General features: G+C 34.8%; 1 protein-coding gene across 2 annotated transcripts in view; it reads left to right on the top strand.

Moving 5' to 3' along the window:
* pola1 (polymerase (DNA directed), alpha 1) overlaps positions 1-14,337 on the top strand; it is a 452,854-nt gene that overhangs the window by 278,669 nt on the left and 159,848 nt on the right. For both annotated transcript variants that reach the window (XM_028799416.2, XM_028799415.2), the window contains exon 34: positions 802-933. In XM_028799416.2, the coding sequence (XP_028655249.1) occupies positions 802-933 (132 nt within the window). The remainder of the gene's footprint in view (positions 1-801; positions 934-14,337) is intronic.

Here is a 14,337-nt window from a genome sequence, read left to right as displayed (position 1 = left end):
CTACAGGTTGTTTTTAAATTTAGTGAAAAGTAAAACTTTAAACCACTAACACAATTCAACTTATTCTTTTGCAAACACTGTAATTTTAGTTTTCCACATGCTGTAGTACTGCTCAGGACACCTTCAGTTAAATATGCATTGTATGTCAATCAATCCATGAAACCATGTCATACTGCAATATTTTAAGACATTATACAGACTTGACAAGATAAGCCAATATCAAATCTACACACTTACCAGTTCAGTAAAATTAAACAGCAATCTAACTAGGATTTAAATGTAATAACATTTAGCAGTGACCATAACCTTGAGGAACTTGGAAGTATGCCTGACATATTTTATCCAGCAAGGATTACAAGGATTCTTCTCAATCATATACACAAGTATTATGTAAAACTCCACAGACAAAGAGAAAACAAACATACAGGCTTTTTCAAAATTTATTTTGGATAGACCTCAAAACTAGCAGTTTAAAATAGTATGGAGTTCAATGTGGTAGTGATAGTGTTAGCAAAGGTTGTTAATTTATGCAGGACAAACCACAGTTAAATAGAGAATAGATAAAGCTTTTGTCTAAGTTTGAACATCTAGGCAAATAATATTACATGTCTATCTTGGATAAACACACCACAGAGCTGGAGTATCAAAAATGTTTTACTGTTTGCCAAGGCTTGTGTAGCAAAATTTTTATAACAGTAGGGATTTCAGCAACAGAAAATTTCAGCTGTCTGAGATCTTAGAGATTATTCTGATAAAGAATTTTATTTTAAGATTTTTTTTTACTTTTCCTTTCCTTTACAGGGAAAAGTGATTGAGCCTAGTTTAATTCGCTGTAGTAATATCACCTGCGAAGCTTCACCATTAAGTTTTGTGACTCAGATGTGCAATAAATTGATTTTGGACATCAGACGGCATATCAAAATGTATTACATGGTAAGTAGCTAAAGTACTTGACTGCTTGTTTTTTTTTTTTCTTAAGTTATTTAATTTGCTGTTTTTTCAATATGTTACGCTGTTACTTAAAATGGAATAACTTAATTACTTAATAATGGAATAATATACTAATGCCTATTGAAATTATCTGAGATGTTAATGTTTTTCACTTGTACAGTCATGTACACCCCATGGAAATGGTTGACATTTACAACATATTTGAATGGGAAAACATTAGATCTTCATGCAAATAGTGTCTACAAATAAAGGTAATATACTTCAACAAATGACACATAAAGTTGACATGGTGCATTCATTCTCATAATCTAAATTAACAAAAATGTAATCTTGTCACATGGAAAATGTAATTTACACCCCTGCATTTATCACCACTTCAAATTCATAAAATTAGAATCAGGTGTTCCATATTAGGTGCCAATAATTAGAACCTCCTTAGCTAGCATGCAGGTGGTACCTGTTTTATTTAAACTAGTGTTCTCTTTACTGTTGATGTGTGTGGTGTCATCATGCCAAGATCAAAAGAGCTCTCTAAGGACCTCAGAAAGAAGGTCCGTCACACAGACTGAACTTTGTCTTTCATGTTTATATTCCTGTACATGTACTGGGAAAAGTAGCATAAAAAATAGATATGAATGTTAAAGGTCACATACTGTAACACCCTTTCTTATAAGGAAGGCTGTTTCAGATTTCAGATTCAAGCTTAAGTTGCTTTAAACTGTACAGAATAAGCAGTTAAAAGATGAGTTTGTCATTTTTAAAGATAACTTGATTAAAACAAAGTTGTGTAAGCAGCTTCCAGTTGCTTCAAGTGGAGCAGTTGTTCACACATGAAATAAAAGCCTTAAAACCAATTAGAAAAAATATTAGAGGTGTGCCAAACATATAAAGTATTTCCTGTATTTTTCATTGTAAGATGTAATAAGTACACTGAGGACAATTTTCTGTTTTTAACCTTTTTTCCTGTCACTTTTAGTATGGTAATATGTGAAAGTGCAGAATCAAAAGCTTTTATTGGTACTCTTATAACGTAACACTGTTAAGAAGTTTCATCCCGCAAATGGTACATTATCAATGTTAGCCCTGCAGCTGAGATTCTTATGCCAAAATTCTGTTCATGTTAGATTTGAGACCTTGGATTAATTTTAAGCTTAATATGTGTTATTTGTGAGTAATATCAGTTTAAAATTTACAACTGCGAAATATTAAAAACTGGGATTATTTCCCCATTTTTAGCTGATATGTGCACTTGAAGCTTGATTTGTACTGAATTTACAAAGTAATATAAACAAAAATCCTTGTGTTTGCCTGTATTCTTTGCAGGGTGCTCCTGCTATGGAAATTGTAAAATTAATCTGAGTTGGAAAAAATAAGCAAAAAAAAGTAAAGAAATTTGAACAAATCACCAAATATTTCCCCTCTCCCATTTCATTTTTAAACCTTTATCAGTATTTTACAACTGGATAGTGTGAAAATGGCACTTTAATATACCTCATACCAATGTACATTTTTGTACACTGTAGAACTTTACATTTTCTGAACCAAATTGGCTAACAATACATATACATTTACTGAGCTGAAATAATAAAAGTTTAGGGTGAATTTTGTCTGCTTTTCTTGTTTTTTAAATAACTGTAACAACTTTCTATATTAAAAATGTCTGTTCAATATATGTACTTGGTGGTCACAAGTTCTTCAGACTAGGAGAAGGGAAAATGTGATTGCATTTTCCTCTGGAAATTTATCTTGTGGATGCTACTACATGTGACTGCTGAAAGCATGTACTAAGCTAACACTTGCATAGGCAAACAGAGTGCAGTGGACTTGTACAGACCAGAAAATCCTTAACTATAACCAGGTAAAAGTAATCGCAGAGAAATCTATGCATGTTATTCACATTTCTTCAAGTAACCAGATCATTAAAATACATGTAAACACACTGACTGACTATCAAGTAATCCAATTGAAAAATGTGATTAGGTGGTTACTGGCTGGGAGTGAGATATTGAATGGCACTTTTACCTGGCTGTGAAACTCTTTAGAAAGTAATACAAGGTGGAGTTTGGCATGTTAATGGGAAAAATATGAACTTCATGTGCAACAGTTAATTACTTTTATTTTATTTAACCCTAAGTTTAGCATGCCAGTAATCCATCAGCATTTAGATGGAGTTGAAAGAGTTATTTGCGCCTGTCAGGGGAAAAAAAGGAATTAATAATATACTAGTTATGTTACTTGTCAAAGCTACATAATAAAATAAATTTAAAAATATTGTATATTTGATATCTCTTGACCGAAGTGTACCCTCAGTATTCCTCCTACTTCTTTCCTCTTTTCCTTGTGTGTCTCACCCTTTCCTTTCCACCACTTTCTCATGTTCCCACAAAGCCTGCTTCTCAGATTCTGTCATTTTGAGGCACCTTGCTCGCCTCCTATCTTCTTTATGACTACTGCCAATGGTAAATGAGCCACCATTAGGCACTGTTAAAACATCATTCATATTCTCACAAGTTCTTCCTGTCTTTGAAGGTGACTCATAGCATTCTTCCTACCCCTTTCATTGTGTCTAAGTTTCTCTAGCGTAGTGCTTTATCTTGATCATATTCCCATAAATCCTGCTTCTCAGATGTGTCATTTCTCAACACCTTGCTCACATCCTCCCCCCCCCCCCTTTTTTTTTTTTGACTACCACCATTGGTAGACATGCCCCCATTACTGGCTGTGAAAACATCTTTTATATTCTTGCAAATATTTACTGTCTTTGAAGGTAACTCATGTTGCACCTCATTTCTTTGTTGTCATTGAAATGCTCCATTTTTACAAATGCATCATAAATGTACCCCCTGGATATATCTTGTCAAAATCCAAAATAATCAGAATGCTCAGAAGCATCAAACACACATACACACACACCAGTGTTAACATCTGTACTAAAATTTTAACTACAGTATTGATTTCAGACCGAACTGTAACCAGTACTGGTACTGAAGCAAATAATGGATATCCACATAACCCCATTTAAAATACACACCCCACCACAGTTCCCAGAATTACAAGCCTACCTGTTGTGCTGTATAAGCATATGTTACATTAAGTGTTATGTCTCACCAGCTTTATTTAACTCATCAATGCCAATCAAGTCACCCGATGTATGGTGATCTGCGCCGCCACCCACCTGATCAAGGCACCATGCAGTCCCTACATTGATGGATTGAATGTCAGATGTCCACATGACCATCATTATCTAATTTCTTCCATGTGAAAACCATGAGGACTGATTTAGATCATTTATGTTTGGTAGAATGCCCAGTGGGGGTTGAGCGGGCTTGTGGCCTTGGAACCCCTGCAGATTTTTTTTTCTCTTCTCTGTCCTCCTGGTCACCAGACCTTGCTTTATTCTTTATTACTTACTATTGTTTAATCTTAATTTTTATATTTTTCTTTCTTCATCTTGTAAAGTACTTTGAGATACATCATTTGTATGAAAACATGCTATATAAATAAATGTTGTTGTTGTCAGTACTAATATGTAAAAGCATGAATGTTGCCTTTCTGTGATGTGTAACTACAATGTACCATTCAGATTTTGTTGTTTAGTTTAATAACCTCAATTATCCATCACTTGATTAACTGTCAGGGCAAAAAAAAAAAACAAAACATTGCGCACATCAGCACCTACCTACAGAATTACTACTGGTGAGCGGTACACTGCACCACCTGTCATGCCACATTTTGAAATCTAAGTGTCAGTTACATATCTTCAGTTTTAATAGCATTTCATAGTTTTTTGTAGTTTGTTTTAATGAATCTACTTTATATTGATATGGCAGATAAACGTAAATGTGTAGTATTAGAATTGTCACAGAAAACTGAAATTATCAAACATGAAACGACGAAAGTGCTTCAAGTATTGCTTCAATTTACAGAGTAGAAAGAACAACAGTGAATGGTATAAAGCGTGAAGCCAACAAAATTGAAAAATATGTTGAAAATGGAAACCACTGACAATAATGTTAATGTATTAATGTTAATGTTCTCCTGTATTGTGATTTTCTTTTTAAATTCTGTTATGTTTTGTTAATATATTGTGACGTACAGGCAGCTTGTGATATGCTTTTGGACAGCAGAAAGTGTGTAATGAATGCTGTAAGTAATGGGACTGGGTGAAAGGCTTCTGTTCTGTAAGGAGTGGACACATCTGTTAGGAGATGAGTGACGGGAGAAGTTAGGAGAAAAAGAAAGGTGCGCCAGAAGGAAGTTTTGAGTAGGGATTCAGGAGACTATAACCAGGAGTGTTTTTGTTATAGAGAGAGAGAATGTTAGTGGCAGGAGATAAACTGGTAGGGAAAGCTTTTTCTTTTTTTTAAATTTTATTAATTTTATTGTAATCATTCGTACAAATCGATCAATTTTTACAAAAAATAGGATTGAAAAACAAGTTAACCCCCACCCCTGAGAGAGAGAGCATGACCAACGGGGTAAAACTTAACGCTTGTAAACATACCTAAATTGATGAGTTTAATAGTCCAGTAGAGATGAATGGAGAGGAAAAAGAAATGCGGAGATAATTACTTCCTCGGTGCTTTAAGAGCTTATTCTAAAATTTTATTGATTATATCCTGCCAGGTTTTTAAAAAATTCTGTACAGATCCTCTAATTGAATATTTGATTTTTTCCAGTTTCAAATAGTATAAAACATTGGTTACCCACTGACTTAAAAGAGGAGAGTTAGGATTCTTCCAGTTTAGCAAAATAAGTCTGTGTGCCAAAAGTGTAGTGAATGCAATCAGTTTGCTTGTCCTTCTCCAATTTAAACCCATCTTGAAGAACACCAAACACAGCTGTTAATGGGTTAGGAGGGATTGTGACACCAAGGCTGTCTGAGAGGCACTTAAAAAATTTTGGTCCAAAATGATGTTAATTTGGTGCTGGCCCAAAACATGTGACCCAGTGAGGCTGGGACTTGATTGCAGCATTCGCAGGTTGGATCTTGCCCTGGAAACATTTTGGACAGTTTTAGGCGAGACAGATGTGCTCGATATATAATTTTGAGTTGAATAATTGCATGCTTTGCGCATATGGCGCTTGAGTTAATTCTCTGCATTGCTACTTTCCACTCCCTTTCTGATATATTAAGAGATCTTTTTCCCATTGTCCTCTTGGATCTTTGAAAGGGAGGGACTGTAAAATAATTTTATACATTGCAGAGATAGTGTCTAAGTCCTTGAAATTGAGCAATATTTTTTCCAGCATGAACGAGGATGCAAGATGAGGAAAATCGGGCAGGTTCTGTTTAACAAAGTTCCTAATTTGAAGATAGTGAAAGAAATGTGTAGCTGGAAAGTTAAATTTGGAATGTAATTGTTAGTAGGATGCAAAGATGTTGTCTATATAAAGATCTCTGAGCAATTTAATCCCAAATTTTTTCCAGATATTAAAAACTGCATAAGTTTGCGAGGGTTGAAAGAGGTGGTTCTCTTGCAGAGGTGCCACAGATAAAAGCTTCTCCATCTTAAAATGCTTTCTACATTGGTTCCATATTCTGAGTGAGTGAAGCACAATTGGGTTATTAGTATATTGCCGATACCTTGCATTTATTGGGACACAAAGCAGGGAATATAAAGAAGTACTGCAGGATTTTATTTCTATTGCGGACCAGGCCTGTGTATGTTCATCTGTTTGTGCCCAGGTTTTTATAGCTTGTATGTTTGCTGCCTGTAATAAAACTGAAAGTTAGGTAGAGCTATGCCACCTTCTGCCTTAGGTCTTTGTAGGGTTGCTCTTTGGATACGTGGATGTGTTGACTTCCAAATAAATGAGGTTATTGTTGAATCTAATTGCTTAAAAAATGATTTATTGATGTATATAGGAATGTTTTGAAATAAAAAAAGAAGCTTAGGAAGAATATTCATCTTAACAATGTTAATTCTTCCAGCTAGAGTGAGATGAAGGGTTGACCATCAATGCAAGTCTTGCTTAATTTTTTCCATACAGACGGCAAAATTTTGTTGATAAAGAGCTTTGTGTTTATTTGTGATGTTTACCCCTAGGTATTTAAACTGATGTGCAATAATAAAAGGAAAGGTGTCCAATATGATATTATATGCTTGAGAATTCACTGGAAAGAGTACACTTTTATTGAGATTAATTCTGAGACCAGAGATCTTTTGAAATTCTGTAAGTGCTGTTAAGACTGCAGGCACAGAATTTTGTGGGTCTGATATATACAGTACCATATCATCTGCATATAGAGAAATTTTCTGTTCCAGTCCTTCTCTGATAATCCCATTTATCTGATCAGCATTTCGACAGTGAACCACCAGTGGTTCAATGGCGATTGCAAATAGCAGTGGTGACAAGGGGCATCCTTGTCTGGTACCACGTTCTAATTTAAAGTAGTCTGAACAAATGTTGTTAATACAAACTGAAGCTTCTGGATTGGTATACAGTAGTTTGATCCATGCACAAATGTTCGGGCCAAACCCAAATTTCTCTAATGTAGTGAAAAGGTATTTCCATTCAATCATGTCAAATGATTTTTCTGCATCCAATGATAATAATTCTTCTGGGGTGTTTGACTTTGTTGGTGAGTATATTACATTAAACAGGCGTCGAAGATTGGAGGGTAAGTGTTAACCCTTGATAAATCCAGTTTGATTTTGTGATATTACCGAAGGCAGCACTTTCTCCATCCTTCTAGCTATGATTTTTGAGAGCATCTTAACATCATTATTCAGGAGTGAAATAAGTCTGTATGATGCACATAGTAATAAGTCCTTATTTTGTTTAGGAAAAACGGTGATTAATGCTTGGTAAAAAGTTTGAGGTAGAATATGATTGTCTCTAGCTTCTGTAAATGTTGCTAATAGGAGGGGAGCTAGCTGAGCGGAGAATTTCTTATAAAATTCTGCAGGGTAGCCATCAGGGCCTGCTGCTTTCCCACCTTGAAGTGACTTTATAGCATCTTAGTAATTCTGATAGCGCCAGATGTTTATCCAGTTCCTCCGCACTAAAAGTATCTATTTGTGGTAACTGTAATGTATCCAGAAATGCATTATATTGTGTGTTGTCTTCTTTAAACTTTATAGTAGTCTCTAAATGTGTGCATTATATTTTCATGGTCAATGATTTCGTCTCCGTTCGTGTTGGTGATTACTGGGATTGCATTGCGAACTTCTTGCTTGTGGATTTGTTGAGCTAAAAGCTTATTAGCATTCTCTCCATGTTCATAGTAATGATGTCTGGATTTATAAATTAGTTGTTCAGTTTCTTTAGTTGTCAAGAGGTTGAGTTCTGAATACAGAGACTGCCTTTTCCTATGTAGAGCCTCGCTTGGAAGCCTGGCATGTTCATCTATTCTAGTAATTTTGTTTTATAGTTCTGATACTTTCTTGGTTTGTAATTTATTCCTGTGGGAAAGATGTGAAATAATCTGTCCTCTTAAGAAGGCCTTTAGAGTTTCCCAGAGTATTCCTGCAGAAACCTCTGAGGATGTATTTGTCTCTAGGAAGAAACTGATTTGTTTGGATATAAATTCTGTACAGTTCTCGTCTGCTAATAGAAGCGGGTTAAGACGCCATCTACGAGGTGAGTGTGTGGGGCATAGTGACTTTAGCTCCAAGATCAGAGGTGGTCGGAAATAACAATAGCATCATACTTGCAAGATTTAATCGTAGGCAAGAAATTATTATCTATAAAGAAATAATCTATTCTTGAGTAGCAATGATGTACTGGTTGAGTAGAGAGAATATGTTCTTGAGTTTTGGTTTAGAAACCTCCAGGGGTCTGATAAGTTGTGGTTAGTTACAAACTGTGTAATTATCTTTGCAGTGTTAGATGTTATCCCCCTTGTGACAGGAGTCCTATCTAAGAGTGGATTTAAAACACAATTGAAGTCCCCGGCCATTATAATTTTATGAGTGTTCACATTGGGAATGGATGCAAATACGTTTTGTATGAATTCCTTATCATCGACATTCGGTGCATAAACATTTATCAGAATCATTTTACAGTTAAATAAGTTGCCCATGACCATCACATATCTCCCTTCCAGATCAGATACTACATCTGATGCTACAAATGAGACTATTCTATGTATGAGAATTCCCACCCCTCTCGTTTTCTTTGTATAGTTAGAATGGAACATTTGGCCAGCCCAGTCCTTTTGCAGATGGAACTGATCCTTGCTTAGTAAGTGGGTCTCCTGTAAAAATACTATTTTAGCGTTTAAACCTGTTAGGTGAGAGAGTACTTCCTTTCTGTTTAATTCGTAATTCAGGCCTTTAACATTCCAGCTCACAAAGTTAACTGTCCCATCATGGAGATATTGATTCTGAGTTTTTGATGTCATTTTATAGTCTTAACTGGAAATGAGACAGCCTTAACCTTAATTTCCTATTTCCCCATGAGTTATTGCCATGCAGCCTATTGTTATGTTGGTAGTTATAATTATAAGGGTTAAAAGGATAGATTAGATATAACCTGCTCTCTTTCTCTCCCCCCCCTTATCCCCCCATCCCCCCCATTTTGCCTCCCCACGTGAGGCTGGACCCCACTTCACAAAGTCTCGGTTCTCTGACATACCTAGAGACAGAGCACGTCCAAAGCAAAAACAAGCCCCCACGCAGCGGTGTTTTAGGATTAAAAAGTAGAGATATCTATTGCCAATATAGTCTAAATACTATATGCCTAAAATATAATCATTAACAAACTATAAGCATAAAATATATAATATAATCTTCAGCAATCTTAATGTAGTAAGATAATAAACCCAGTGGATGGTGTTAGAAAGTGGTCCAAGATAAGCATAGTAAGTCTTAATGCAATAATAACAATAAACCAAGGGTATGATGTTAAACAGTCTCCTTTGGGGTAGTAAGATAGAAAAAAAAAAAGTTAGGTTCTTCCACATCACGTCTATAACTGTAATTAAAACATAAACAGAAAGCGTATGAGTAATGAAAAGGATGTATAATTGTAATACCCGTATCATTACAAGTGGATCAGACAGCAGGTCATATCTCCTTGCCATGCCATGACAGGATGCAACTCACTATTGTGTTTCAGAATAGTGTCGGGATCAGCTTTCTTAATTCCTTTTCTGCTTCCTCCTTGCTGGAATAGATGTAGTATTGGCCTTGCACATTCACTTTCAGTTTGGCAGGGTACAAGAGGCTGTATTTGAAAGGGAAAGGTTTTCTTTTATTGTTTTGGAGATGTGCTCCATAACCCAGATAACAGAGTATAAGACTGGGCACCATTTGTTACGGAATGAAGACTTGAAGTAAAACGTAGAATGAATGAATTAATTTTGTTAATAGTTTTGTTTTGTAAATAAATATGACTATTCTCTAAACTAATCTACTGTATATCATTTTTAAAGTAGCTATTCTGTTATCCGTCTTTTCTTTTATTCGTCATGCCCTCAGCTTCTACTCCTGATGGATAATCAAGGTTTTACTGTAATATAAAGTTGACTCACTCACTCACTCAACAAAAACATTATTTCTCGTTTAGTTAACAAGGTGAAATTTTACATCTGTAGTTCTGGGTATCTGCTAAGAAAGAACATTTCCACATACAGTGGAACCTCAGGTCACGAACGTCTCGGAACATGTACAATCGGGTTACGACCAAAAAGTTTGCCAAACTTTTGCATCTGTTCACGACCACACACTCGGGTGACGAACAAGCCAGTTTCCCTTCCGGTTCTTACGCGCCGGTGATTTATGCACGTGTTCAATCTCTCCTTGTACAGTGCATTGTTCTCGGTCAGACGTGTATCGCGCAGAGGGACTTCACCTCAAAACTGTAATCTCCTCTCCACCCAGCTTCCTGCTCACTTCTTTCATGCCAGAACTCGACTCATGCAAGGTTAGTTTTCTTGGTTGTTTATGGTTAGTTTTTGTATAAATTAAGGATTTTTCAATTGTTCATTTTTTTCCCCTGTGCTTAAAACTCATTTAAAAAAAAAAAAAAAAGTGTTTACAGTGAGATGTTCGTAAGGCTGTAGCGTGATCTCTTGCAATGTTAGTTTTTTGTATTCAAGGTTTTTCACAGCGGTTCGTAAGGCTGTAGCATGAACTCTTGCAATGTTAGTTTTTCTCTGTTCAAGGTTTTCTCAGTGTTATTCAATGTTTTTACATTTAGTTTACTATTACACTGTGCATTCTATGGTATAATTAACTATTTTTGTGCTTAAAAATCTTTAAAAAAAATTTAATGTTGTAATGTGAATGATGTACAAAATCACTTAACCTACAAATCCACGTGTACATTGTTCGCTGAATTGGAAAGTTTTCCAACTGTATTTCAAATTTACAGAAATGGTGTATTATTTGTTAACTTTGGGTTAAACAATTGGCCAGTTAAAAGATTGCTCTTCACAGGAGCTTTATGTGAAGGTCATTGTGATGTTGGAACCTATTGCTACTATAGATCCTTCTCAAAACAGAAAAATGTAAGCACTGTACTAGATAGGCAGACAACATCAGATGAAATCAATTAAAAAATATGTGGCCAAATATACACAAAAAATCTCAAGGTAAAAGACTTGCGGCTGATAAATATGCCGGTGTGAGCAGACTAATCAATGTGTGGCTGATTGAAACTTCGCTTCACCTAGTGTAGAAAATAAAACTTTTTTGTTCAAATTTAGAGATATTAAAGCTGTTAGAGCGCTGTCAGTTCCCCTTATAATTAAAAGTATCGTGTCAGTATGTGGAACGTTTGTTGTACTTTATGATGCAAAAATATTTTGATTAAATTATTTGTTTCTTAAATTGCTCTGCTTGACATTTAGATTCCATAAATTTCTGCTAATTCTCAAAACAAAAACATCCTTTTTTCCAAGAATGTTAACTTTTTTTTGGACACTTTCAAAATATGTGATATGACTGAAAAAAGAGTGTATATTACTAGCACTTGGAAGAAAGATGAGCATTATCTTATCTAAGCTGAGAAAATTTCATTAGCTTGACGACTTGCAGGTTGCCTGCTGTGTGGATTTTGCAAAGGCTACGAATTAAACTTTCATGATTTGTCCTCACTCCCCTCATTTTCGCTAACTGTCTCTGTTAATTTGAAAGATAACCCACTGTTTCAATTCATCTTTTCCGCTGGCCATTCCCCCCCCTCCCCACCCCCTTTCTCCTTTATGTTCTGACAGAGAGTGTGGCAATTATCTGGGGCCTTTGGATGAGATGTTCCAGAGCTGCTGCTTTAACAATAAAATGTACATGTGATAGCACTTTAGTCTATTATACTTGCAATCGAGACACACAAGTGGTAATTATTAATACCGCACAGCTTTCAGGCCAGGGGAGAATAGGTGCAGGTCTGTCAAGTGCTTGTATTAAGTTTGTTTAGTCACTTCACACTGAAATTTGACCTGAGAACCTGTACACATACTACTTAGAGAGTGATGGAGAGGGGGAATAAATGGGACTAATGAAATGGTCATTTGTTTTTGACCTAGCATTTCTTGATTAGCTTACTTTCAAAATAATTGAAATGTACAGTAGGTGATTTTCTTGTAATAAATACTGTCTTGCCTTTGAAAAAGAAAGGTTGTTGGAGTTCCATCCTCATTAATAGATAAAATAATAAAAATACTTACTTTTTTTTATACTCAATAATAGGGTTCTTATACCTCATTTTACTGTTGTATTCTATTCAACTAAAGTAGGCCTTAGAATTTAAACAATACAGAAAAAACAAATTCCATAAATTCCACCAAGATCTTGTCTGACTCTTAGTGCTCTAAGTATTTAAAAGTACTATTTGCAATTAAGTAAACATGTAGCCGTGTCTTAGGAATACAGGAGTGAATGATCTCTAAATATTGAAATCATGATTTTGATTAATGACATTTTGCAATGTAGCTTTTGTATGTGTTTATACATATTTTATTGTTTTTGGTAGGCTAACTCTTGCATGCTCACTACCAGTACTGGTTTTTTTTTTTTTTTTTGGACATGCTACATACATTCATTAGCTTATTTGCTAGAAGAGCCAATTATAATTCAACAATACTGTCGTAGTCAGTAAAACTATTTCCTTTTTTTCAGATAATCATACTGACACACATGCTATCATTCTTTCTGCTCTACTGTAACTTTAATGGCATTTACTGGTATATCACCTTATGACTAAAATGTATAATTTACATATTATTATTAAAATACTTGTATCTCACCGGATTCTTCTTTTAGAGGACAAACACAGCTTACTCAGACTATGGTAAGAATAATATGGACCCTTTAGGCATCTACAGAATTGCCATGAAGCTGTTACTAGCTGTCCTTTCATTATTAGTGACCACTGCACAGTTACCCTTACATGTAATATGGTAAAACACAGTCAGAGTTTTGTTTTTTCAGTAGTTGCAGATGCATCTATGAAAATAAGAATAGACAGGAATTAATGATAGAATTGATTTGAACAAAATTCTTTGACAAATCCATCAACTTTGATGGTGGGTTTTGTCTTGGTATACATTAGACAAACTTCCATTGTTAAGAATTAAATAGAAAATGCTAGTAACTATATAAGAACATTTTGGAAGCATACAAAATTCAGTTCATTTGTTTCACAATGACTAGATTTCAGCACAGTAATAAAATTGCCATGTTCTGTTTTAGCTGCCTTCCTATTTTCAGTTTGAGCAACATTCTTCATTTATCTTAAATACTAAGGTTAATAAAATGCTTAAACTAATTTTAGCAATTGCAGAATAAACTGCTTTGGTAGGGAGCCTTAGAGACTCAGATCAGATAATGAGTAATTGCTTTTACATCAGTGTCAGGGGAAAGACTAGAACTTTTTTTTTTTTTTTTTTTTTTTTTTTTTTAATTTAACAGTTTGGGTAATTTTCAGTAATCCAGTAAATACAAATTGTAGCTTTATTATCCAGCTACATCTGTCAGAGGCATTTTTAATGGATGAGTGCATAGATTGTATGCAATAAGGACATAAATGTGAAAAATATGGGGGTTTAATTATAAGGCTGTTAAAGTTGTAAGAGGCCACATAAACAAGGCATCACTGTAATGTTTATTAATTGCTAATAATGCCTTTGGGAACACATAGCTGTACAACACACAGACTGTTATCTGTTTTGCTAGTTCTCTTAGTCTACATACTGTTTTTGTTTTCATTTACTTTTGAGCAAAGACACAAACCTCTTTATACCTTAACACTGTAAGTGGTGACTTAATATTAATAGTGCCACTGAAATGATTTCCGCACCTCAAATTAATTTGCAGTATTTGCCTAGAAATACTAGGTACATAAAAGTGGGTATGTTTAATAAAAAGTAGTCATTGTTTGTTAGTTGCATGTGTACCGTGGGTTTACCTGATTTTTTTTTTTTTTTTTTTTGTATTA

The sequence above is a fragment of the Erpetoichthys calabaricus genome, chromosome 4 (assembly GCF_900747795.2).
Source record: "Erpetoichthys calabaricus chromosome 4, fErpCal1.3, whole genome shotgun sequence".
Taxonomy (NCBI): Eukaryota; Metazoa; Chordata; class Cladistia; order Polypteriformes; family Polypteridae; genus Erpetoichthys; species Erpetoichthys calabaricus.
The sequence above is the reverse complement of the archived record's forward strand: the minus strand, read 5'-3'. Positions and strand labels throughout refer to the sequence as shown.